Source organism: Alligator mississippiensis, chromosome 5, assembly GCF_030867095.1.
Source record: "Alligator mississippiensis isolate rAllMis1 chromosome 5, rAllMis1, whole genome shotgun sequence".
NCBI lineage: Eukaryota > Metazoa > Chordata > Crocodylia > Alligatoridae > Alligator > Alligator mississippiensis.
The window spans coordinates 77,275,309-77,302,570 of record NC_081828.1 but is presented as its reverse complement, the minus strand read 5'-3'; the positions used below and the strand labels follow the sequence as shown (position 1 = coordinate 77,302,570).

Genomic DNA, 27,262 nt, shown 5'->3' with positions numbered 1-27,262 from the left:
CTTGAAATGGTCTCTAACTCTTCACTGCCCCTTTTGAAAAGACACTGTAAATGTCATTTGTAAAGAACGTGACCTGGAAACATTCCGAGTGTCCGGAAAAAGATGTGTTGTACTTTTCTAACTACAGATGTTGGATAAGGCTACTTCAACTTGGATAGCAATGTTGGCAGAGTCCAGAGCATACAACTCTTAAAGGTTTAATCAGGAGACACAAAATGTATTCTATTTGTTGTGTTCTACTGTATATAAATATTCAATTTGCAAATTAAGGTAAGGTTTGATGCATTTCTCTTAATGTAGCTTGTATGTTTTTAAGCCTCAAGTAATGCATGTTGAAGAGATGGATACAACTGCCACTTGTCATGTGATTGATTAACATCAGTACAAAATGTACTAGATAAAATATATAAATAATCTGAATAAATTACTTGCCATTGAAATAAGTACTTGGGAAAAGAAAATAAGAGCTGCATAAGTCTCTATGGTCCTTACAGATGAATGTTTGTATGTCACCCATTCCAGTGGTTTGGGACCTCATGTTTGCATCTGGGGTGAGAATTTTACAGTGAACAGTACCAGCTGGGGACTAAATGGGGCCATGGTATTTTCATCTCTCCCTTCCTTTTTGTATCTTTTTTTTCCTGCTTAATAATGTTGCACTGAAAAAGGAGAAGGTAGTAGCTGACATGCTGGTGTCATATTATTAAATAAGCAAGGTTTCTTTTTTAGTGATAGCTTTTACTGATTTAACTGTATAGATAGGAGAAATGCTGGGCAAGCTTTTGGGACCAGAGTAGCTTTCTTGGGGTCTGGAAAAGAAGTGCCAAATACCAACTAAAACAGTGACTTACATTAACTCCATGTGCAAAAGAAAACAAACATTTAAGGGCCCTGTTGCACAGTAATTTTAGATGCCTTCTGGAGTTCTGGATAGGATGCATGTTAACACTTTTTAAGTGGCTTAAAGCACTCATTGTTCAGCTTAAATTTATGCCACTCCAGGGCAGCATTAGCTCTAGTCTGCCTAATTTTGCTCCTGTTCCATTAAAGTGTGCCCACTCTCCAAAGCTGTTCTGCCCAAATTGCAGTCCTCCAGCATCCCAAGATGCAGTGACGTCTCCTGAGTCGGGGCAGGAATGCTGAGGTGCAGCAGGGCCAGGCACAGTGCCTCTGGCCTGCTCTTTAGGTCTGTGCGAACTGGCTAGTTTTTGCTTCAGATTCAGATTGGGCCAATTCGAGGGGCAGCGATTCGATTTGGTGATCCAAATCACTGTCCCAAATCAATTCAGCCGAATCTGATTCGGAGATTTGGCCACTGCCAAATCTCCAAATCAAACAGACCCCATCCCCTGCTTGCTCTCCCAGCCCCGTCACTGGCTGCCCTGCCTGGCCCAAGCATCCCAGCACTTGGGGGGGGGGGGGGGAAAAAAGTCCTGTACTCACTGGCTTCTGTCAGGTGGGGGGAGGCAATCCCCACTGCCCCCCACTGCCTGGTGCTGCATGGGGGGCTCTGCTATGAGCCCCCAGAGGCCCCGACAGCTGCTGCAGCAGCCAGTGAGTGCAGGGCTTTTTTTTTATATATATATATAATTTTTTTAAAGTGCTGGGATGCTGGGGCCAGGCAGTGCAGCCAATGACAGGGCTGGGAGAGTGGACAGGAGTCACTCAGGGGTTGGGGGAGCAGGCAGGGGCTGGGGCCTGGTAGGGGTCCTCCCATGGTTCCTTCCCCCCTCCTCCAGCTCCCCGCCCCCCCGCCCCTCACTTACCAGCATGGAGCCCGGGTGGCAAGCAGAGACGGCCCAAATCTTTTCCAGATCTATTTGGAGGCTTCGAATCAATACAGACCTTTTTATTGGTCTCCCAGTTCGATTCACATTTGGAGATTTGGCTGCCAAATCTCCTCCAAATCAAATCAGCAACCGAAGCTTTGCACAGCCCTACCTCCTGTTCCCAAGGGGCAGTCAGTGCCACAGCACTGGTGTGGCCATGGTGCCTCCAGGACTGGCTCACTGCTCCGAATGCCCAGGCCAGACTGAGGCCATGGTGCCTGCAGGGTGGGGGGAAGACACAGGCTGGTGCTCACCCCTCCTGCTGACCCATAGTTAAACCTGTGCCCAACTCTGCATTCCACTTTAGCATGTTCCCTCACCCAGGACCTGGACACACCCCAGTGGGGCTGGGCAGTTGGAGCAAGGCAGAGCTTGGCGGCTGCAATGTGGCAGCCTAAGCCCAGTTCCCTCTGACCCTGTGCTCCGCTGGGCTGTGCTGGGCCCAGCTGCTGGCTCCCCAACCTGGCTTGCCCAGCAGCAGCCACAGTTGGCAGGCACCTGAAACCCAACACCCCCTCCTCCCCCCCCGCCCTTTAGCAGCTGGGGAGCTCCAGGCATGTGGCACAGGGCTCAGCACTTCCCATCCAAGCTGGGGCTTCACAGAGCAGGCATGGAGGCTGCACCACTCACAGCCACCTCCCAGGCTTGGTGGAGCGGGGAGGTCCTGTCCCTGTACCTAACCCCCCAGGCATGTTCCCAGACCGCTGGGCCCAAGCAGAGCAAGCAAGCTCCAGGGCTACAATGTTGGCTTTGCCCAGTGGTAGCAGTGAACTGGTCCTGTCCCCAGCTCTGAGTCCTGACCCTGCTTACCAAACCTCTGGTGGCAAGTCACAGCTGAAGGATAGTCAGAGATCATTTTTGTCTTGAGGTATAACTGCTTCACTAAGCTGAGCAACAGTAAGCTGGCTAGCATTTGTTTGGTTTATGGCATAAGGTGTAACAAGGCCTTAAGGGTTTAGAGGAGGGCTGTAAACTAGGAGCAGAGTAATGTTCAGAAATAACTTCAAACCTGGAGAAGTGTAGTTGAATAGATGAGCTAATTATTACCTATTATCTGTTGAACACTGAGAGATTAGAAGAGACACCAGCTAGTGCACAATAAGTCATGAAATCATATTCTTTGTTGTAGTGTTTAACATCTAGCAAAGTTACGAATTTATGTTCCCAAACCCAACTTCGTAAGGTGTTTTATAGTGTTTGGTTTTTTTTCCTCTTGAGTATAAGGACTGTGAGGTCATACTGTTTTATGGAAAGTGTTCTCCCTCAGTTATCCTTTATCTTTTTTGTGATTATTCATTTGGGCTCATAGTGATTGTATGGTTTCACCCATATTGTTTCTGAGAGGGCTTTCTGATTGGATGAGGTATATCACATTCTGTGATAGATGTGTGTAGGATCAATGGATTCTGATGGTTTTGTTGTGGGGAGGGCTGATTGTGGCTGAAGTGAAAATATATTACCAGATTTTACATATTCTTAAGGCAGAGTTGTGTAGTGCTTGGTGTTCTTTGATCAATGGAGATCAACTTGCTGTTTGTCTAACATCTTCCCCAACTATGCAGTTGATCCAGTAAGATACCACCAAAAAACCTTGTTTTTACATATTTAATGGACCATGATGGATACAATAGCACTCCAATCCTACTATGTAATGGTGTTAAGTACTATCATATGACCAGTGATCATAAGCAGTAGTTTAACTGTGAATGATTTTTAATATTTTTGCTTACTTTTTTTTCATTACACAGAGTCAATACAAATTTGTGTGTGAAGCCATTCTTCGTGTTTACAAAGAAGGATTAGTTCGACCACTGGATTCCAGTTAGTACAGCAGTGAAAAATTGAATTTCTTCTTTTTAAGGCGCTTCCAGTTTTTGGAAAGCAATCAGCTCATTTCCATAACCAAGTAGAAATGTTATCAGAAGCCCATGGGAAGACAAATGAGCATATTTGAACTCTGGCACTTTACATTTCTGTAGAAGAATGCTGAATCATGTACAGTATGTAGGAAACATGTAGATATGTATATGAGAGCAATTATATGTAATATGCATTATATACATGCACACTGAAAACAAATAATTGTGGAAACCTTAGCACGTATCTTATCTTGCTGCCTTAAAACAACTTTTTTCTCTAGAAATTACTGTAGTTCTGATGTTGCCCGTTCTAAAATACAAGAGGAAAACCAGTAGTAGTATTACAAAATGGCCCAACTAATGAAGTAGTGAGTCTCTTCACCTCTGCTAGGAGCTGAGGACTCAACACCTTTGAAGAGGTTGGTCCCAAAATAATCATAGGCAAGGTAGTATTGGTCATGTTGTTTATTTTATAAAGATGTCTCAAACATTCTACACGAACAGAATACCAGTGGCTGGCCAGTAATTGAATTGAATTACTGGAGAAATCAGTATTGAATTACTGGAGAAATTAGTATTCAGTATTGAATTACTGGAGAAATTAAAGAACAAACTCCCATAAACCTGGTAGCAAGTTATAACCTGCCACCTATACTAATACACTTTCAGCAAGTCATATGTAGCATAAATGACACACTAACTCATTTATTTTGGTGAGAGTATAAAATGCATTGGCCTATGACCAGGTTTTCCAATTGTTTAACCTCTGAGCAGCAATGTATTTCCTATGCTCCTGTCTATTGCACTCCTTTGCTCCCTTATCTCTTCAGTAATCCCAGTTTATACTTTGTTTTGCTATGTTCTGTTTCTCCTATTTAAACATTGTAAATGTAAGCTTATATTTAGAGGCCTGAACCTCTATAATCTTTGTTTCTCTGTATCTTTTTAGTTTTCAGTTTCAGGCATGGGCTAGTATTGCACATGACTGCTAGACCCTTTAGCTTATTCCATATGTAAAAAGTCTAATCCAGTACTAGAGAAAATATACTACTGAACCTATTAAATATATTGCTGCTAATTCAAGGTGTAAATTTTATGAAGGCACAAAAGTAACTAGGATTTGGACAGTTATACAATATTGACTTAATTCAACAGAAATCTTATTCCAATCCAGTGCAGTGCAGCTTTGTGTAGTGTGAGCAGTGCTGATCTTTAATGTCTCTTGCCTTTCAATAAATGCAACCAACTTCATATGAAGATTCCTATGTAAAGAAAGAATGATTTTGTGCACTGGTAAATAATCCATACTAAGGTACAATGGTCTTGCTTTCATTTCAAAGCAGGAGAGAATTGAACTTTCAGATCAATATAACCACAATTTTGTGATGTTAATTTATTCAGTATGCTCTTTTGGATTGTCCTAGATAATTCTGTTTATTTCTATATAAATACTGTGTTAATTTTAGAGAAAATATTCTATGAGATTGTATAGAATACTGTTATTTAAAACTTAGTTCTAAATAAGGAAGTTGTCTAAAAATCTATACATGAGCATATTACTCAAATGTTTATATGTGTACAAAAAGAAAGTTATCTTATTTTCTCCTAATATATATATGCACATAAATACTCATTTATATTTTAGAACTATAATTTGTATTATAGACACTACAATTTTTATCTAATGTTTAATTATTTTATTGTGCTTGCTATGCTTGAATACTCTGCAGCATCTTATGACCAACAGGGTTTTTTTTCAGAAGATAGTTTAAAGTTCATGTAGTACCTATTAAATCACTGACTACCCTGTTCTGTGGTTCAGTTCTTTCTTGGAGATTATGGTTGCTTGCAGACATTAAAAAGCAAACAAAAAAAATTCACCTTATTGGAAGAAGCATACTACTTTGACTGGGCTCTGCAGCATCTGCATAGATTGGGCACTTCAGCAGGGCTTTTTGGTGCTTTTATATAAAGCTGATTCAATCACCTGTTAGATAAAAGTGCCAAAAAAAACCCCTACTAAAGCGCCTGATGTATACAGACTTTGGGTGAGCCGGGTCCAACTGACATGCTGCCTCTTCTGGGCATGCTCTGGGCTCAGTGCAGGAGCATGCCAAGTTTAAAGCAAAGCAGCATTTGTCTGTTTCTTTTGTTTAATGTCTGCAAGCAACCTATATTACTAGTCAGAGATGGAGGTGGGTAACCTATTTTGGGTAATACTCAGTTAAGAAATTAATGCTGTTTTAGAACAAATGAGGTAATCCGTCAGTTTTGGTGATGTGGGTTGGTCAGCAAGTGAGAAGTGGTTTTACTCAGTGGTTTGGGCATGGGCTGGAAGTTAAGATACTGGTTCTAAGTCCTATTCTGACTTTATCTCATTTTAAATCACCTAACCTCTTTATACCTCAGTCACTCCAATGTAAAATGGAGCTGCTTATTCTTGCTTGTACCTTGTATAAAGTGTGTTGAAAAATATACAGGCAAATTCCTATATATGTACATATTTATATTACAGAATTTTCAGATATTTGGAAAAAAGGTTAGTGCTGCCACACTGGAAATATAACAACTGTAGGTAGTAGCAAAGGAACCTTGTCTTCCACTTGGCTCACTGCCAGGAGACTTATATTATTGTCATTATTATTATTCTGTTTTCCTTTGCATCGACTCAGCACTTTAGAAGTATACTCGTCCACATCTGCCTATCCCGGGCTATGAAAAGAGCAGGTTATTCTGTTACTGGTAACTGATACTATAACAAGAGATCAGAAAGAGAAATGAGTGCAAGACAGCAAAAGGAGTGTATTTAGGCTCCCTCCTTCCCCCACTTCCCCCTGGCTTGTGACATGCATTTAATTTTATTAAGTATTTCATTATTTTATAACCTATTTGTTTTTTAGACCATTGATATATTTCTTTCAGTACTCATACCTCTCTCTCTGAATTGAATGTATAATACTTACCAAAATGCAATAAGTTTCTTCAGGACATAGTTCCAATATTCTCCAGCTGTACTGCACAACTTTATCTGGCATAATACCATATGCATTTAAGACAGTATCATCAGATTTTGACATATATAGTTCTTCTTTTTATTTGTTAGTAAATCTAGAGAGAATAAAAGGCTTCTGTCTTGCACATCTGCAAATTAACACTTGGACTCTGAACAACTTTACATATGCAAATCTGAAATAGCAATACCTAAGGTATTGCTGAAGTAGCATTAACTTCAGAAATCCCTAAATTGAGTTTTTATAATTCATGCTTTAAAAAAAAAAAATCAAAGAGCACATATTGGGTTAGAGACCAATAAGTCATCTAATTCTATTTCAGTTTTCCTGCGTTTTGCATGAGTACTCTAACTGACCTAGGTAGATCTTCACTGGAGAATGAAGTACTGTACTACTTGTGTTCAGAAAGAGGTTTTTTCCCTTATTTAACATGAAGGGGGAAAAGCCCCTCATCTTGGTATTGAGTGTGAGGGTTTGGCTGGGATGTATGCAGCTGGGCCTGCGGTAGGCCACTAGGAGTAACTTGGGGGTCAGCAAGGCAGGGACGCATAGATCAGAGCATCAGATCAGGGTCTGCATTGGCAGAGCGGAGAGTGTGGGACCAAGTTCCAAGGGAGCCAGGAGGTGAAATCTGAGTGATGTAGTATGAACTGTAAGGTGAGGTCGGGAGCCAGGAGTTGGAGACCTGGTGCCAAGATCCAAGGAAGATCTGAGGCTAGAGTCAAGGAAGCCAAGCTGAGTCATGGTTTCAGAGAAATCAGAGATAGCACCAGAACCAAGGTTCAGGGGAGGGCCAAGGAAAGCCAAAGCCAAGTCAGGAGCTAGGAGAACCAGACAGCAGCAAACACAAGGCTTGCCAGAATAGACTGAGGCTGTATGAAGGCATGTCTGCAGCCTGAGACTTGAGATATGGTTATAAGGCGTCAGTGGTGCTTTCAGCTGCCAATCCAATTGCAGAGAACTGGGGGCATTAGCCAGGTATTGGGGGCAGGTGTAATGACCCAGGAGCTTGGCCAAGCCAGACATGCTTGATCAGAGCCCCTGATGTCCTGTATGAGGCAATGGAGGGCAGATAGCTGTTGTAGCTCCAGCTCTGGCCCCAACCCTGGGTCAGGGCTGGAGATGCAGTGCTACTGCCTGCCCCCTCCTGCCTCTGCACCCCCTGCCACTCCTCCACAGCCTCGGGCCCCCTCCACCCTTCCTCCCCCATTCCCACTCCCCTCCCCCATACTTTTGCTCCAGCACTGGCAGGCACTGTCCCCATTGGAGCATGGAACACAGTCCCCATCCAGCCCTGTAGCCATGGTACAGGTTCTGTGCTTCTGCTATGGGCCTGTGCTCTGTGCCCCAGGCTGCAACAGGGGTAGGGAATCCTGGCATGGAGCAAAGGTAAGTGGCAGGGGGGGCAGGTAGGGGTAAAGGCTTTGGGGCAGGGGAGCAGGGACCCATGGCTGTGGGGGGGGAAGCACAAGGAGGAAGTAAGTTTGAGGGAGAGAGGGGACCAGCAGCAGGAGGCAAGGTGCCTACCTGCTCACCAACCTCACACTGCCTGTCCCCCATTGCTCCCTCCACCCCTGCTCCAATACTGCCTCCTCAGATACATGTGTCCCCCCCCACCTACCCCATTACTACCCCACTTATCACCTGTCCCTCCACCTGCAGTAGTGCTGGTGATGAATTTAAGATGATTCCCCATTAATTAGATTCAAAACATGGAAAACTATAACAAACATAAATTGTCCACATATAGAATTTAGTTAATGGGGGGCGGTCATCTTAAATTCAGGGTCTTCTTAGATTTAGGTAAGTTTTTGTCATCTTTCTCCATGTGATGGATTTGCAGTGGAGGATAAACCTCTGAATTTAATTTTGTGACCAAAGATTCATAGATTCATAGATGTTAGGGTCGGAAGGGACCTCAATAGATCATTGAGTCCGACCCCCTGCTGGGTCTAGATGACCCCAACTAGATGCTCATCTAACCTCCTCTTGAAGACCCCCAGGGTAGGGGAGAGCACCACCTCCCTTGGGAGCCCATTCCAGACCTTGGCCACTCTAACTGTGAAGAAGTTCTTCCTAATGTCCAATCTAAATCTGCTCTCTGCTAGCTTATGGCCATTATTTCTTGTAACCCCCGGGGGCGCCTTGGTGAATAAATACTCACCAATTCCCTTCTGTGCCCCCGTGATGAACTTATAGGCAGCCACAAGGTCGCCTCTCAACCTTCTCTTGTGGAAGCTGAAAAGATCCAGTTTCTCTAGTCTCTCCTCGTAGGGCTTGGTCTGTAGGCCATTAATCATACGAGTGGCCCTTCTCTGGACCCTCTCTAGGTTATCTGCATCCCTCTTGAATTGCGGCATCCAGAATTGCACGCAGTACTCCAACTGCGGTCTGACCAGCGCCCGATAGAGGGGAAGTATCACCTCCTTGGACCTATTCGTCATGCATCTGCTGATGCACGATAAAGTGCCATTGGCTTTTCTGATGGCTTCGTCACACTGCCGACTCATGTTCATCTTGGAGTCCACTAGGACTCCAAGATCCCTTTCCACTTCCATGCCACCCAGCAGGTCATTCCCTAGGCTGTAGGTGTGCTGGACATTTTTCCTCCCTAGGTGCAGCACTTTGCATTTCTCCTTGTTGAACTGCATCCTGTTGTTTTCTGCCCACTTGTCCAACCTGTCCAGATCTGCTTGCAGCTGTTCCCTGCCCTCCGGCGTGTCCACATCTCCCCATAGCTTTGTGTCATCTGCAAACTTGGACAGAGTACATTTCACTCCCTCGTCCAAGTTGCTGATGAAGACATTAAAGAGTATCGGTCCAAGGACCGAGCCCTGCGGGACCCCACTGCCCACACCCTTCCAGGTCGAAACCGACCCATCCACCACGACTGTCTGGGTGCGACCCTCCAGCCAATTCGCCACCCACCGGACTGTGTAGTCATCCAAGTCACAGCCTCTTAACTTGTTCACCAGTATGGGGTGGGATACCGTATCGAAGGCCTTCCTGAAGTCTAAGTATACAACATCCACCCCTCCTCCTGTGTCCAGGCGTTTCATAACCTGATCATAAAAAGAAACTAGATTGGTCAGGCACGATCTGCCTGCCACGAACCCGTGCTGGCCTATAGTTGCTTTTTAGTTGCCATAAAGGGTAGAAGGTAGAGTGGTCCTCTCAACTCCAGTCTTTTGGTCACTCATATGTGAACTGTAAATGAAAACTGGGTACTTGTGAGTACTTGAGTACTTACTTATGAGTGGGAATTAATCACTTAACCTGCTGCTTGGTGAGAGGGCAGCAGGACAGGCCCTACTAGGAGAGACTGAAGAACCTGAACCTGTTCAGCCTCAGCAAGAGGAGGCTGACGGGGGACCTGGTGGCTGCCTACAAGCTCATCAGGGGGGATCAACAGCAAATAGGCAGAGCTCTTTTCTCCCCAGCACCACCTGGGGTGACAAGGAACAATGGTCATAAGCTGATGGAGAATAGGTTTAGGTTGGAGATCAGAAGGCAATATTTTACAGTTGCCACCTTTTACAGGGTGGCCAAAATCTGGAACCAACTTCCCAGAGAGGTGGTCCTCGCCCTTACCTTTGGCAAATTCAAGAGGAGGTTGGACGATCACCTGTCTGGGGTCTTGTGAACCCAGCATTCATTCCTGCCTGTGGCAGGGGGTTAGGCTAGATGATCTGTTCAGGTCCCTCCTGACCCTAGCTACTATGAAACCTCTAAAATAAGTAGGGTACTAAAAAAAGGAAGGTGCTGTGAAATCATGGTTCTCTATACAACATAACAAAAATGTTAACCTCATTTTTTTTAAAGTAGTCTATTAGTAAAATAGCACTCAAAATTCATAGCTTGCAAAAATTGGCCTTATGTATTCTTCCCCACTGGAAAAAGTACTTACATTTTACTCGATTCAAAAGTGTAAATATTATTTTAACAAAATAGCTTTATATATGCTATGCAAGAAAACCAAAAAGCCTGTTAGAAGTGTGTCTAGAAATTTGACAAGAGAGTACCACAGAAGCCAAAATTTGGTATTTGATAGCTGTGGGAGAAGGAGCTGGTCTTACCATATGTTGAACATAAATAAGGTGCCATAAACCCACTTTTGCCCCTAATGTATCCTCAGTCTAAATCCAGGTAAAATACCCCCCCCCCCATGTGATTTAGACTGGATACTTTTTTTATTCTACTTGGTCAGACAGTAATCATACCATGCTTAAATATCCCTCCATAGCCCTTGATTTTGCCTTAAATTATGCATGTCTAAAATGTTCCTAATTATTCAGCAACGTGGTTTTCTTTACATCCGATGTCTTGCTCACTATGTAATAGCTGATAAACACTTTTTAAAGAACAGTACCTCTGAAATACTAATGAATTTTGCATCTGTTTTATTCCTACTTTTATACCCTACTAACTCACACTTGTGGGTGGTATCCTTATGTGCCAAAATGAAAAAAAATTATGTAATAATGCATAAAATATGTCAATAATGCATAACAATCGTTCACAGTTGATCAGCTTTAAAATTACTTAATTTAAACAGTAATATACTTCTCTTTAGACTTAACATTGACTTTGTTTTAAAATGTCCTTTAAGAAAGCACTTAGAGGTAAATTTATTTTGCTCATTACATAAAGCCTTTGCAGAAAGAATGTGCATTAGGAAATGCTTATTTCCATTGTTAACCCTGCAATTATTCCAATTGTTTAAAAGCTTGTGTATATTGAAACCATGCAGAATCTAAAGTTCTGACACAACACTTATATTCAAAGGGAATTGAAAGCCAAGTAAATGATTAAATCATTTTTAAAACAATGTTTTAATTAGGGGTGCATGAGATGGGCCCTATTCGATTCAAATTCGGCAAAGAATAAGGGATAATGATTCGATTTGTTGATTTGGATCACTGTCCCTAGTTTGATTCGGCCAAATCTGAATCTGAAGATTTGATACTGATTTAGAGAATCAGTGATTCGGCCATAAGACACAGCTTTAAATGTTTTTTCAACATACGTTGAGGTGCAGGGTGCAGCTTGTGAACACTGTGATGCTGGGGTAGATGAAGTGTCCCACAGGAGCATGGAGGCCCCCCTCCCCCCCCCCGCATATATGCTTGGTGGTGAACAGAGAAGTGGACCAGAAGTATTTCTGATCCGCTTCTGGGTCCGCTGGGGAGTATGCGGCGGAGTGGGGGGTGGCTCGGTGATCAGTCATGGGGGGGACCCCGGGTGCTCCCCCCCCCCAACCCAGGAGGCACCAGTCATTGAGCTGGGGGGCTGCGGCAGGGCACCCCACAGCGTGCTTTCTGGCAGACCCAAAAGTGAACCGAAAGTGCTTCTGGTCCATTTCTGAGTCTCCTGCCAAGTGTGTTGGGGAGCCCTCCGCACTCCTGTGGGACGCTCCATGCACCCCAGCATCGCAGCATTCATGAGCCTCCTGGTACCTAGAGGTATGTAGAAAAAACATTTAAAGCTGTGTCTGTGTCCAATTTGCTGAATCTCTCCAAATCAGTTCAGAGGGTTCCGATTCAATTCAGAGAAATTAAAGGGTCCTCTGATTCAATTCAGTTCGGATTCAGAGATCCGGCCACTGAATCAGGCTAAATCTCCGTAGAATCAAATCGGGGACTGAAGCTTCGCATAGCCCTAGTTTTTAATTAAATGTATTCTCTTCCATCTATAGACCTGGCACTGACAGACAGTGTTAAACCATCTCAGATGCTTGTCTGTTCTAACAATAGCAGATTAAGTATAGCAGTTAAATGTATATGTTTGGATTCAGTGTTCTTTACCATATTTCATTTTCCAGTTGCATACCCAACAGTAGTTTTACAAAGAGCAGTATTTATAATCAGTGGAACTTACCCAGTTTTAGAAATATGGGGTTTTTTCAATAATCATCTCTTCAACTGGTTGTGTAGATTGATGCACTTAAGTTTTCTCTAATTTTTCCCAGTTCATGAAATGCAGGACAAGTACTTATACTTTTCCTTCGTCCTTTCCAAATACTTAACATTTTTATCTGCACTCCTATTTAAGCAGTGCACAGTACCTAAGACAACACAAAGCTTTACCTGAGTAAAATTTCCTTAAATAAATATTAAGACAGGGAATGTGGGAATTCAGTACCAGATTATGGTGGCTGCTAGCACTGTGTATAATATTTAATATATACTAATTCTTCCACTAAGTAAGCGCCCAGAGAAATATCAATTGCGTTGTACCTCAGGTGGCCTGGGAGGTGGAAAAAATGAACCTCATACGTATTGCTTCAGTTTTTAGTCCAGTCCACACTACAGAAATTTCCAAGTTTCCCATTGTTGCTAAAGTCCATCACTTTCACTGATGTTAGCAACATTGGTAATCCTGATACAGACAAGTTCACAGCTGTTATCAGTGTTCTAAACACTATGTTCTTCATACCCTATCTAAATATTGCCAGATGAGATTGTACTTAAGACAGTTTATGCTTAAGATACCCCCCAGGATTGTTTTAGTTCTGCTGTTGTTCATCATATGAGCAATGACGAGTAAAACATTTTAAAAGCAGGCAAGTTAATTTTTCTAGAGCAGATGAGACTTGGATGGCTAATATAAAAAAGGAAAAAAATATTAATTACACATGATAAAGAAAGAAAAAATACAATACAAATTTCCTCTTTTTGGCCCGTCACCTATACAGTGTTCTTACAGGCATTGTTTCAGTGAGGAGGAAGGGAAAGCAATCTCCATAATTAGCAAAAAAAAAAAAATCCATTTCAGTTGAAATTGACCTAGAAAGAAGATAACAAATTGGACTTGTGCCCTTTGCTGCATAGTAATTTTAAAAAATAAAGTTCTGAAGGTTGTTTCTCTCAAAAAGAGGTTTGGAGGGGAACTAATAAAGTTATGAAATGGCAAGCATTATGTCCAAAACATGGAGAATTGAGGAGTGATTCCTAGGTAGATAGAGGCCGTCTAGCTGAATCTTTTGGAACGAGGTTGTGCAAAATACTCAACTCTTTAAGATACAAGAATCTGTAAAATATATATATATATATCTATATATATCTATAGATGTATCTCTATCTAGATCTATCTATCTATATATATAGATTTAGATCTAGATATCTATATATATCAAGTCTTCAGGTGGAATAAAACATTATTAATTAAAAGTCCTTTGCACATAATTTTTAAATTTGACATGGAGAATTTGTTTTTTCTACCCAAGGAAGAAAACCGAGTAAGAGATTACCTATACTACAATCACTGCTGTTGCCACTTTTGTGTAGACACTGTAGCTGACTTGTTTACTGTTAGCGATGCTGCACTGATAGTACTAGCTGTAAATAGATGTCTCATTTGACATGAGTCTGACTGCCCTGGGGTTTGACCCAGATCAAAACAGAAGTGGCACAGCCACTTGTGCATTACCCTTCCAAGCGCATTACTGCTCTTCTGCTAGTACACAACAGTGGCCACCAAGAGCACACAGCCTAGCCAACTCATCCTAGGAATAACCTACAGTAACCTTACACGCACACAGCCATGTCTTGACAAAAAATGTTAGCACATTTTATCCCACATACTTCAGAAGGACTTAAAGTGGGACAGTGGACTTGTATGTCTGTAGGATCCCAGGATAAAAGAATTGCTCCCAGAACAAAAGCAAGTCTGTTTACAGCTGTGGAACTCAATTGACTGTTAGGGTCTCAGTCAATTGACTCAGCTTCTTTTGTAGGTGTTTCAACCTGCAGCAATACTACTGAAACCCGAGGTGGCTAGATTAAAGCTAATTTGGGTTCAATTGCACAAGTTGCAGTCACAGCAATGACTTCAACGTAGATGCATTTTAAATCCTAGTCAGGGGAAAAACTCAATCCAGCTAAGTGTTAGCTCTCATAAAACTAGCTTGTGTTAAATAAGTGATATACTGTCATTGTTTCAATTGACTGTTTTTTTTTTTAAGCAGTGCCCTTTAACGTATTTCATTGATACTGTGTTGTTAGAATTGTTTCCTAATTTGTAATAGAAATTGAGGAAGATATAAGGAAGATTAGGATGGGAGTTTGTATTTGCTCTCAACTGTAAATAATTTTCAAATCTAGGTTTCTTAAAATAAATAAATGCTGAATCATGTATTCTAGTTTCCTGTACAGTAAGTATCAACCATAATTTATTTATGTTTCTATTTCCATGTAGCATTGATAGAGAGATGCAAGAAAAGTAGAGGGGCAGTCTTACCAAAGCTTTAAAATGTAGCATATGTTCATAAGGATAAATGATGTATTATTAAAACCTAGCCTTTATTTCAATAGATATATGTCCCATGCTGTCAACATTACTGGAATAAAATATGTAAAACTTGGGGAAATCAGAAAGCTTGGCAAGTAACTGCCAAAGTTTGACGTTCACTGGCTAAATTTATATTTTTATATCTGTTTAGGTAGAATTTTTCTCTGAAATGTAGACAAAACACGTAAAATACTAGATGTTTAATGATTCTAGGTATTTTTGTTAACAATTGTTTCTGTGCCAGTTGTTTCTTCTACTGAGATCTTAGCTGCCAGTGCATAAAAGTAATATGAGTTGATGTGTCTGGAGGGGAGAGGGAAGGAGATAATTTTATATCCTTAGCAGTGCTTATCTTTTAAATCATTAAAATGTAAATTGATGTTAATATTTCAAAGTTTAATTTATTGTTAAAAATGTAGACGTACTTTCTTCCCGAAATGAATGTATCATTTTTCTTTTTTATTTTTATAGGAATAAAACTTTGGTTATTGTTTTCAGTATAAATTTCTTGGGTTATTGGACCTGTTTGAACAGAGATTATTATGGTCACCATTTATGTTCTTGGTTAATGGCTACTGGTGAAATAAAACATTTTTGGTAATATATGTCTTTTTATAGTCATTTTATTCAAGAGAAGAACCAGTAAGACTGCTGTGAAAACTTGCTTATTGATCATTTCCCTCTGAGGCTTTATGAAAATTGCACACCACTGCTGCCAGAATGCATGTATTAGTATACAGACTTACGAAGTTGGTACTCTCCATATACAAAGCCAGTATTTTTTAAGAGACTCATGCATATCTTTTGTAACAGAAGTAAATTTTAATAAATATAGTGAGAGCTTCTGAAATCATTCAAAAAGTTAAACCTAAAATTCATGGAAATATCTCAAGTTCAAAGTAGTTTATAAAAAGGGATTATTTTGCTTCATTATATTATGTCTTTAAGTTCATTACTTTTTATCATACATTACACGTCCATTACACCAATACATGTGTGGTGTTTTACTACTTACAAAACTTCTAAACCAGCTCTCCTATTGCAAGTTATTGAGGGGAAATGACTATAGTATAACTATAAAGTACAGCATATTCAGAAATTTCCAGTGTAGCAGTTTTCCATCATAAAATTCTGTTTTGACAAATTCAAAATGTTTGTGATATATATTGATTTCATTAAAGTGTTTAAGGGTAATTATGGAAATATCTTAATTTCACTTAATACACTTTATAATAATGCAAAACTAAACATTTCGGTATGCTCAGTTTCACAGAAACTATCAGTGCTTTATCCTGCCTTGAGCTATGGTGGTGGACTAAATGATATCTCAAGGTTGCTTCCATCCCTATTTTTCATGATTGGGAATTAAATTGAGTTTAGAAGCCCAATAAATTCTGGTTCTGGTCAGTTCAAATATAATGTAGCTAAATCCTTTGTCATATACTTTGAGGCTAGTTGCATGCAATACTGGCATATAGTAAACCATATCAATCAAGTAATTTAAATCAAAATTTTAAAATTTAATAGTTTAAAGTTTAAGTAAGGAAAGAATGTGTGCCAACACGTTTTGGAGCCTTACACTGCTAAAGAAAGTAGTGGGAAGAATTTGATTGGGGAGGGGAATAAGAGATTCCTCTGCTTTCCTGATCCAGAATTGAAGGGATTATTTCAGGTTTGAATCAAGTGCTGTGTTTGGTGTGGAGCTTCACAACCCAATGATTTTGGTGCCTTGGCACAATGGAATTTTCCTGCCACATGAGAGCCTCTTGCACAGCAAAGGTTTTTCTGCTGCAACAGAAAACCCCGGTGCAAGACAGTTCCCGCCATTTGAATGCAAATTTGTGTCCCGCTATTGGCCAGTTATAAATTATTCCTATGTGGCGGCTAGCAATTGGCTTGCTAGCCGTTTAAAATTTCGTGCGACTTCCACCCAAGTCGGAGAACTTTGAGCACGCTGCAGAGTGCCTCTAAAGAGATTTGACTTGCGGCTAAGCTAATCGATAGACTGATCACCTATTGATTCTTCTCCCCGTCGCCGAGCGCAATCCTTCGACGTACCCTTTCCCTGCCGGCTTAATTTGTGGACGGATTCACTGGCCTGAGCCTTGCCAGCTGGAGCAACTCTCGGAGTTGTTTAAGCGACCGAACCACCTGCGTCGCAGCTACAAGTGGCGTAAGTAAAGCTCTTTGCAACCAATACGCATTGTCTGCCTCTTCATTCACCAGCCCACCCAGCAACCAAGTAATTTCTAAATCACCTCGAGTCAGCTCTGGCCGTCCGAGACATGGAGCTGTACCACCATTCACTAGCAGATCAGATATGTACAGCGGGATCAAGCTGAGGTCAGTTTTTGGATGGTGGACTTCTAGGAAAAAATGTGGGTTGCTATAGGAGGCAGTAAGCTGTGGATAAGGTAGGTGATATTCCCTCAACATCAGTAGTGCTCCAGGATTGGGCTATGGGTAGAGTAACTAAATGGGGCAACATCAAATGCAGGGCAGTGCCTGCCTGCTCCCTCCCCCCAATCCTCCTCTGCTGCAGGGAGTCAATAGGCTGTTAATGACCCAATGTTCATTATTTCACAAGTGTTAATAATCACCTGTGAAGTAACAATTAGTGTTACTAGGTCTTTCTGCTTTACAGCTCCTGCCATTCTGCTTCTGTACCCTACTCCACCTCTGTGCCCCATGCCTGAGACGCTCATTTTAATTTGCACTGGCTGGCCAGGACCAGCCTCCAAAATTTGGGACTGTCCCAGCTAATCCGGGATATATGGTCACCCTAGCTAAGGGACGCTGTTTTGCAGCGTGACCTGCATTTCAAATGGTATCAAAATGAAACCATAAATGGCCAAAAACTTAGGTTATGCTGGAGAAATTCCAGCTTTGATCTTCACAACCCATTCTAAAGTTTCCACAGGAAATTTAATTGGGGAATTTTTCGTTTTTCACTGCTTCCCTAAACTTGTATACAATTCTGTGCTGATTAAAAATGATTAATTTCCTGTTGCCCCCAGCAATGGGTGCATATACATTATGTGCAGGTATTGGCTGAAGGTCCTGATCCTGGAGACACTAAGTGGAGTGCTTCCTATTTGGTAACTAGTCTGATCCAAGGTAATGGCATTAATGTATGTACTAGCAAGCACCACAACAGTATTTTTCTGAAGATCCCTGAAGGGTTAATCTGTAAACCAAAGTACTGTGTCTTGGGATACCATGCTTATATTATTGGAGAGACTTCTATTTCTGCTGTTTCAAAGACAGGCTCCAAAAACCTGCACTTGTTGACTTAAAACCAGAGCAATCTTATGTATGGAAATCTCAGACAGTAGTAATGCATGTCTTTACACATTCTCTGAGGAATGGGGATGCAGGAGACACTTTAATCAGTGGCTCTTGAGAGCCGCTACAATTAAAGTGCCTAGTGTCTCGTGTATTCAGCATCACACACTTCAAAATGGCAGTGGGGGCGCTTTAGTTAAAGCATTCCTGCCACCATTTTGACATGTAGAGATGCTGAATACACAAGATGCTGAGGCTGCTGGAGCTCACTAATTAGTACACTCCAGTAGACTCCATTAACTGAATCTGCTCTGACATGCTGTAATTACAGTGTATCAGAGCAGGCATGCTGCATGTGTATAGATGGTACAAGGTTTGGTTATGTATATAACTATGAAATCCATATAATATTTGTAATACGTCTTTTTTATTTCATGGAGGGTACTGCTTGTAATATCAAGGTTGTGGATAGTTGACTGATGGTATACAGCAAGTTGCCATCCATAGAGCTATCATTATCAGTTATTTACCTTCTCTCTCATGTTTCCAGTTTTTGAGAAACTGCTATAAAATATTGTATGTTCTGTACTTGGAATATGCAGCATGCCCTCTTGCCTTTGCAAAAAGACTTCATTATTTCTATTTTATACCTAACGCACAGTAGCCACCACCATCCTTGTGTCTTTTTGCCATATTCCTCCTTGAACAAAGGTGTAAGATTTGATTCTTATCCTTGATGACTGCCAGTGTCCCTCCTTCAGCAAGATTCCCTAATGATGCACTGTATGTGGTGCATCAGTGTCAATTAGGAAATATGGCATATATAAAGTCTTTGCTTTCCCTCTTTACATTATCATTAGACACAAATTTGGCACCATGTTTGCCCACAGATTGTACCTTTTCTGCCTAAATAAGTCGCACATTGTCAAATGAGACATCCAAGAACAGGATTTTTTTTTTTCTCCCAACCACAAACATATCCTGTCTATAAACAGCTGTTTCACATCCAGTAAGCAAACTTGCTGCAGAAGTGTGGCTGTTTCTGAAGGCATAAAATACTCTGAGAAATGAATAGAATTTTTAGCTGAGGGTAATTGGAGGATAGATGAATCCAATGTGCTGAATTAAACATTTATAGGTCCACATGGTGCCTAGACCTAATGCAAACAATGCAGTGATGGAAGAAACTTCTTCCTGCTTTAAGATCTTTGCAGACTCAGGTAGGGAAGAAGCAAGGCCAGGAATCCTACATCATGCAAAAGGACTCCCTGAGCCCATTTTGGAATGAGTCAGCTCAGCCTGTTCTTCAGTGGTATGTCCTGGCTCATAATGCTAATTTCTTTTACAGTAATTTTTTGGTGGCACTAAACATTTTGGTTAGGAACAAACGTTTTGTTTGTCCCTGCACAAGTTGTGCCTGTGGCTGTCCTGGAACAGAAGTATCCTGGAATTGACATGTACACGCATTAAGGGTGTGCAAAGTGGGTAGTATTTGATTCGGATTTGGCCCAATTCAGGGGACAGGGATTCGATTTGCTGATTTGGATCACTGTCCCAATTTGATTCGGCCAAATCCAAATCTGAAGATTCAGTTCTGATTTGGCGAATCAGCAGTTCAGCCATAGACACAGCTTTATGTTTTTTCTACATGTCTCGAGGTACCAGGTGTGGCTTGTGAATGCTGAGATGATGGGGCAGATGGAGCGTCCCACAGGAGTGTGTGGGGGTGGGGGTCCCCCTGCGCTTGGCCAGCAGGGGACCCAGAAGTGGACCAGAAGTACTTCCGTTCCACTTTCGGGTCCGCCACAGAGTGTGTGGGGGACACCCCCCCCCCCAAGCTTAGCGATTGCCTGTGGAGGGACCCTGGGTACCCCCCCCCCTGCCTCCAGACCCAGGAGGTACCAGTCACTGAGCCAGGGGGGATCCAGGGGCTCTGCGGCAGACCTGAAAGTGGACCAGAAGTACTTCTGGTCCACTTCTGGGTCTGCTGCCGCGTGCACAGGGGATCCCCCCCCAGCACTTTCGTGGGATGCTCTGTCTGCCCCACCATCTCAGCATTCATAAGCCGCACCTAGTACCTTGAGATTTGTAGAAAAAACATAATAAGCTGTGTCTATGGCTGAATCGTCGAAAGTCTCCGAATCTCTGAGGCTTCCTATTCAATTCGGATAGATTAATGAGTCTCCTGATTCAATTCAGATTCGGAGATTCGGCCACCGAATTGGGCCAAATCTCCTTCAAATCGAATCAGCGACTGAAGCTTTGCACAGCCCTAATGCATCACCTTCTAATCAGGGTTTAATAAATGGCTGATTGCACTGCTGCTTTTCTGCCATAGAGTCAATGATGCAACCTTTCACATGCACTTTGTGATATCATGGGGTAACCTTTTACTACTTCTTATCCCATGAACCTTTTTAGGATTTATCCCAGCACAATGGACATCAACCTCCAAATAACTGCATTTTGTCCCAGAATAAAATGGTTTATCTCAGGATAAATGTGATGTTCGTTTGTAGTTCCAGAGTAATATTATAGTTCAGTCAAAACATGTCATGGAAGTATCCATCTCTCTGAACTGCAGTGGTTTCATACGAAATAGAAAAACAACACTTCCTGAAGATTTTGAAGTAGTAGAACTAAGAGCCTTTGGATCTTGTGTCATGCTTTGAAACCACACTTTAATTTATTCTGCTGAAGGATTAAAAGGAAGAAGCATTTGCTGTATATTTTTTCTGATATCATGCTACTTAACAACTTTGAATCAATAGATTTTTCTCTGTTGGCTCAGAAATAAAATTGTGGATAACCTAAGTGAATTTAATTCAATATTAGTATCTAATTAAATTGTTCTTTGTTTATATCCCCAAGGTTAATGGACCCTGACTTAAAACATACACATTCAGGTAAAAATATAGGTACTTTTCAAACCATTTGGAGCACAGTCTTATAATTTCACAAGCAATACATTAAAATAATTTCATCTCAGAACTGTTCATTCTTTCAGCCAATGAATGCATGCAAATTATCTGTCCTTTTTCTTTATCAACTTCTGTCCTGTTAGGGAAGAATTCCTAAAGGGATCAAGTGAAAATGTGCCTAGATTGCTTGCCTTCTAGATGTCATATATTCAACAAAATAAGGAAGAAAAGAATCTTCTAAATAACATACAAGAAGTGTAAATCCAGTTTGACATCTTAGGTAAAAAAAAATAATAAAAAAGAAATCTAAAATGAAAGAAGAGTTGACAATATGGAGAATTTAAATGGCAGGCCTTTTTTGGCTGTTTATAATCTTAACGATATTGTCCCAGGGGAGCGGGGGCACCGGGAGACCCCCGCGGCGGCCAAGGGGTCTGCTTACCTCCCGCAGGGCCGGAAGACCCGAAGAAACTCCACGCGCCGGCGCGGGCCATCAGCCGGGCGTTTATCCAGCTGCGGCTGAGCGGCGGGGGCAGGGCACGCTGGCCGGGAGGAACAAAAGGCGGCCCCGCCGAAGCAGCAGGGCGGCTGGAGGGAGAGAGCCGGAGCGCTGAGCTCCAGCGAGCAGGGGATCAGCCGCCACCCGCGGAGTGCGGGACGCCGCCGGATAGAGGCGGAGCAGGCTGCGAGCAACGCAGCAGAGAGCCCAGAGGGGCAGAGACGGGGAGAAGTCAGTCCCAGAAGCGGGGTAGCAGCTGGCGGGGAACTCGCCACCCGAGGCAGCGGGAGGCATAGCAGCTACCCCGAGAGCGGGGCCAGCTGTAGCCGGTGTGGCGGAACAGGCTGCGAGCAGCGCAGTGGAGAACCCAGAAGGGAAGAGACAGAGGGAGAAGTCACCCCCAGAGGCGGGGCAGCAGCCAGCGGGGAACCCAACACCCAAGGCAGCGTGAGGCGTAGCAGCTACCCTGAGAGCGGGGCCAGCTGTAGCCGGTATTGCGGAGCCGCCGGAGTGGGTAACGGCGGCCGAGACTATTGGGGGAGGCAGAGAGGACGGCTGCCTCCCAAGGAAGGAGGGATCAGGGCAGCACCCTCCAACTGGGTGAGGCATACCCGGCCCGAAGACAGCCTGTAGGGGCTAGGGTGCCCGAGCCGAGAGAGAGGACGAGACGAGGACGGGCGAGAGGCCAGGACAGGAAGACCTGAGGTGGTGTATGGCCGGGGTGTAGGGGAGGACGGAGCCCCGAGAGTACCTGCGAAGAGGCGTGCCGGCACCAGGGGATACCCCAAGGGAAGACCCCCCACTGAGAGAGTCATCAAAGTCATGGCAGGCGAGTTCTGGGGTCCCCCTTAATACCAGCCGGGGTAAACCCTGGGACATACCAACGAAGCTCGGGGGCACAAGATCCCGAGCCCGGGCTAAGGCGGCGCGCGAGCTCCTAATCGAACGGAGGCGGGTACAAAGTGGTGCATTGGCCGGGAACATGGAGGACCCGGACATGGCGGCCTTTGCCAGTGCCCAACCCGTGCCGGTGTCTGCACTCGAGGCTATAGGCCAAAACCTACAAGTCCTCACCCAAATTGTGGGCACTCAGCAGCAGATGCTGGGTCAACAACAGGAATGGTTCAGGCAAGGCCAGGCATCTTTTAGGATGCCGAAAATGACGCAGGAGGATGACCCCGAAGCATATATAGAGGCCTTCGAGTGTCACGCCTTAATGACTAACCTCCCCCAGGAGCACTGGGCCAGTCAGTTGGGAGCCCTAGTGGTCGGAGTGGCACAGGCAGCCTACCGGGCCATCCCGAGAGAGGAGGCCCGGGACTACGATCGGGTCAAGCAAGCCATACTCTATCGGCTGGAACTCAGCCCAGATTATTACCGGCACCTGTTCCGGGCTAAGAAGAGGCCCAACGAAAGGCGCCCCCGGGCGCTGCTACAGTTATTGCAGGACCTCCTTGATAAATGGGTGAGCCCAGTGGGGTCGGACCGCCAAGATTTGGCGGATCAGGTTATTTTGGAACAATTCCAGATTGACCTAGATGAAAGAACTCAGCGGTGGGTGCGGCAACATGCCCCGCGGAATTGCGAGGAGGCGTTGAAGCTGGCGGAAGCCTATGCGGCCGCTGAAGCAAGTTATCCGAAGGAGCAGAGGAACCAAAAGCCAGCGTCACTGCCACTGAGAGAGGCGGGACATCGGCCGGCCCCTATCCGGGGGACAGGTAAAGATACGGTGTGTTTCCGCTGCGGGCAGAGGGGGCACCTCTCACGAGAATGCCCCACGCAACCCACTGCGCGATGGGTCCCGGCTAGTCAACCCAGAGGCTTCCCTGACCGGCGCCGTGGCACGGAAGTGGGAGAGCCTATGGACTGCAGCTACGCTAACTGCGAGGGGAACGCGACGTGGAGCCGCCCAACCATCAAGGCCTGGGTAGACGGCTGACCTATACGGGCCACTCTGGACTCAGGGTGCGCCCAATCAATGGTAAGGGCCGAGGTGATCCAGGGCCGAGAAGGAAGGGAGGCCCCTCCTGTGACGGTGGCCTGCCTCCATGGGGAGGCCAAGCGCGTAAGGCGGCGATGGATACAGCTGCGCGTGATGGAGCACCAAGGGGAGCTACTCGTGGGAGTGGTGCCGAGGCTAGCGTGCGACATGCTATTAGGCCGAGATTGGACACCCCTCTACGACGTGTTGGAGCGAGTGAGGGATGTGGAGCGAGCCCGTAAAAAGATGGGGGCCAGTGAAGGGTGGCTAGGAGAGGAAGAAGTGGAGCCGACCAACAAGGAGGGCCCCATAAGCATCGACCTCAACCAAGTTGCCAGTAGCCGACAGTTCCGGGAGGCACAGAGAGATGACCCGGAACTCGAAACCCACTGGAGGCAAGCCCAGGAGGACCGAGGCGAAGCCGCATCACCCAGAGGAGAGCAACCCCAATACGAGGTAAGGAACCACCTACTGTATTGCATACCAGGGCCCAGGAGGGAGGGCCCCACAGAGGCACAGTTGGTAGTCCCGAGGCAGTTCCGCTGGGTGATCTGGCAACTCGCCCATGCGAGCCCAGTGGGGGGCCACTTGGGGCGAGATAAAACCCTGGCCAAGGTGGGACGTTGGTTCTTTTGGCCTGGGATGGGAGAAGTGGCCCGTCGGTGTGCAGCCTGTCCGGAATGTCAGAAGACCCGAACGGAGCGCCCTGCCAGGGCCCCTCTGCAACCGATGCCGGTCATAGATACCCCCTTTGCGAGAATAGCCCTAGACATTGTGGGGCCCCTACCCCGCAGTAGTTCTGGCCACCAGTATGTGCTAGTCATGGTGGACTATGCAACACGGTGTCCCGAGGCCGTTCCGTTGCGAACCGCCATGGCCCCTCGGGTGGCAGAAGAACTGATAAAATGGGTCGCAAGAATGGGTGTCCCTGAAGAGATCCTGACTGACCAGGGCCGAAATTTCATGTCCGGCGTCATGAAGGTGGTGTGCCAGACTCTGCAAATAAGACAGATACGCACCGCGGTATACCACCCCCAAACCAACGGGCTGGTGGAGCACCTAAATGGCACCCTGAAGAGGGTATTGAGACGGTGCATTCAGGGAGATCCACGGAAGTGGGACTTGTTGTTGCCGTTGGTCTTGTTCTCTCTCAGGAATACCCCTCAGGACTCCATGAAGTTTTCCCCATTCGAGCTGGTCCTCGGGCATCGCCCGAGGGGATGGCTGCAAGTCCTCCGAGAAGAGTGGGAGCAGGAACCTAGGGGGCTACAGTACCCAGCGGGATATCGCCAGGCTTTCCAGCAAAGGATAAGAACAGCCCAGAATATAGCTCGTGAGAACCTGACAGACGCCCAGGCACGGCAGAAGGAGAGGTACGACAGCAACACCAAAGAACGGGTCTTCGAACTTGGGCAACGGGTACTAGTGCTGCTGCCCACATCCACTAGCCGGTTCCTGACGCAATGGCAAGGCCCCTTCGAGATTCTCCGGCGAGTTGGGCCTGTGGACTATGAGGTGCACCGGCCCGGCCATCGCCGAGAGAAGCAAATCTTCTATGTAAATTTACTACGAGAATGGAAGGAACCAACGGGCTGGGTAACTTTCGTGGAGACCGAAGGGGAGGATTTGGGGCCCCAAGGGCGGCAGCGAGTGGGGACGCGTTCCGACTAGAAACAGCAGCTAGTCGGAATAGGGGAAGACTTGTCGGAACTACAGAAGCAAGAAACCCGGAAGGTCATTCAGGAATTCCGGGACGTGTTTTGCATAGAGCCAGGGTGGGCCCATGGAGCCAGGCACACCATTAAGACGCCTCCCGGGGCTATAGTGAGGGAGAAGTGGAGGTCTATACCACATCACTTACGAGACGCTGTGCGGGGAGAGGTGGACTCCATGCTACAGTTGGGGGTGGTGAGGCCTTCCCGAAGCCCTTGGAGAAGCCCACTGGTCCCCGTGCGAAAACCGGACGGGTCACTAAGGCTGTGCGTTGACTATAGAAGGTTAAACGCATTGGCCACCTTTGACGCGTTCCCCATGCCCCAGGTAGACGAGTTAATAGAAAAGATCGGAGAGGCCCAATATATATCAACGTTGGATTTGGCCAAAGGCTACTGGCAGATCCCAGTGGCACCAGCCGACCGACCAAAGATGGCCTTCGGCACGCCCTGGGGCCTATATGAGTTTGTCAGAATGCCCTTTGGGTTACATGGGGCGGCAGCGACATTCCAGCGGTTAATGGACCGACTGCTGGCTCCGCACGCAGAATACGCGGCGGCCTACATCGACGACATTATCATATACTCGCCGACCTGGACACACCACAAGCAAGCGCTCTGGGCCGTGTTGTCAGAGTTAAGGCGGGCCGGAATGACAGCAAATCCGCGGAAATGCGCTTTAGCGAAAAGAGAGACCAAATACCTGGGATTCCTGGTGGGTAGAGGCACTATCAGACCCTTAGCGGATAAAGTTGAAACGGTGCGGAATTCCCCAGCCCCTCAAAATTGCCGTCAGCTCCAGTCATTCCTGGGGCTAACCAACTATTACCGAAGGTTCGTGCCCCACTTCTCAGAATTGACGGCTCCCTTGACAGAGGCATTAAAGGGAAGGAAAAATGGGGCGGTGAGGTGGACAGAGCACATGGAGCAATGCTTCCGGAGATTAAAACAGGCCCTTTGCGTGGAGGTAATAATGCATACTCCTAACTTCGGGAAAACTTTCGTTTTGCAGACGGACGCCTCCGAGACCGCACTGGGAGCCGTTCTCACGCAGGAGGATGAAGGAATAGAGAGACCAATAGCATATGCCAGCCGCAAGTTGACACCGGCGGAAAAGAGGTACGCCACGATAGAAAGGGAATGCCTGGCCATTCGGTGGGCCGTGGACCATTTCTGATATTATTTAATGGGCCGAGAATTCAAACTAATAACGGACCACGCCCCGCTCCAATGGCTAAGCACGGCCCGGACCGATAATGCCCAGATCACCCAGTGGGCGTTGGCCCTACAACCTTATATATTCCAAATAGTGTTCAGGCCTGGGAAATCAAATACCGTGGCGGATTTCCTGTCTAGGTGCAACGGCAGCGACTCGGACGAAACAGCAAAGCCACGGACGTTCAAGACAGACAACGGCTCTGGTGTACCCCGGAAAGGTAAAACAAGAACGCCCCAAGGCATCTTGAGGGGGGGGTTGTGTCCTAGGGGAGCGGGGGCACCGGGAGACCCCCGCGGCGGCCAAGGGGTCTGCTTACCTCCCGCAGGGCCGGAAGACCCGAAGAAACTCCACGCGCCGGCACGGGCCATCAGCCGGGCGTTTATCCGGCTGCGGCTGAGCGGCGGGGGCGGGGCACGCCGGCCGGGAGGAAAAAAAGGCGGCCCCGCCGAAGCAGCAGGGCGGCTGGAGGGAGAGAGCCGGAGCGCGGAGCTCCAGCGAGCAGGGGATCAGCCACCACCCGCGGAGTGCGGGACGCCGCCGGATAGAGGCAGAGCAGGCTGCGAGCAGCACAGCAGAGAGCCCAGAGGGGCAGAGACAGGGGGAGAAGTCAGCCCCAGAGGCGGGGTAGCAGCCGGCGGGGAACTCGCCACCCGAGGC

At 45.5% G+C, this 27,262-nt stretch overlaps 1 protein-coding gene across 7 annotated transcripts in view; it reads left to right on the top strand.

The window, feature by feature from the left end:
* PTPN3 (protein tyrosine phosphatase non-receptor type 3) overlaps positions 1 to 15,593 on the top strand; it is a 312,280-nt gene extending 296,687 nt beyond the window's left edge. For all 7 annotated transcript variants that reach the window (XM_059728511.1, XM_059728513.1, XM_059728510.1 and 4 more), the window contains one exon: positions 3,578 to 15,593. In XM_059728511.1, the coding sequence (XP_059584494.1) occupies positions 3,578 to 3,655 (78 nt within the window). In that variant the 3' untranslated portion in view covers positions 3,656 to 15,593. The remainder of the gene's footprint in view (positions 1 to 3,577) is intronic.
* The last annotated feature ends 11,669 nt before the right edge of the window (positions 15,594 to 27,262 follow it).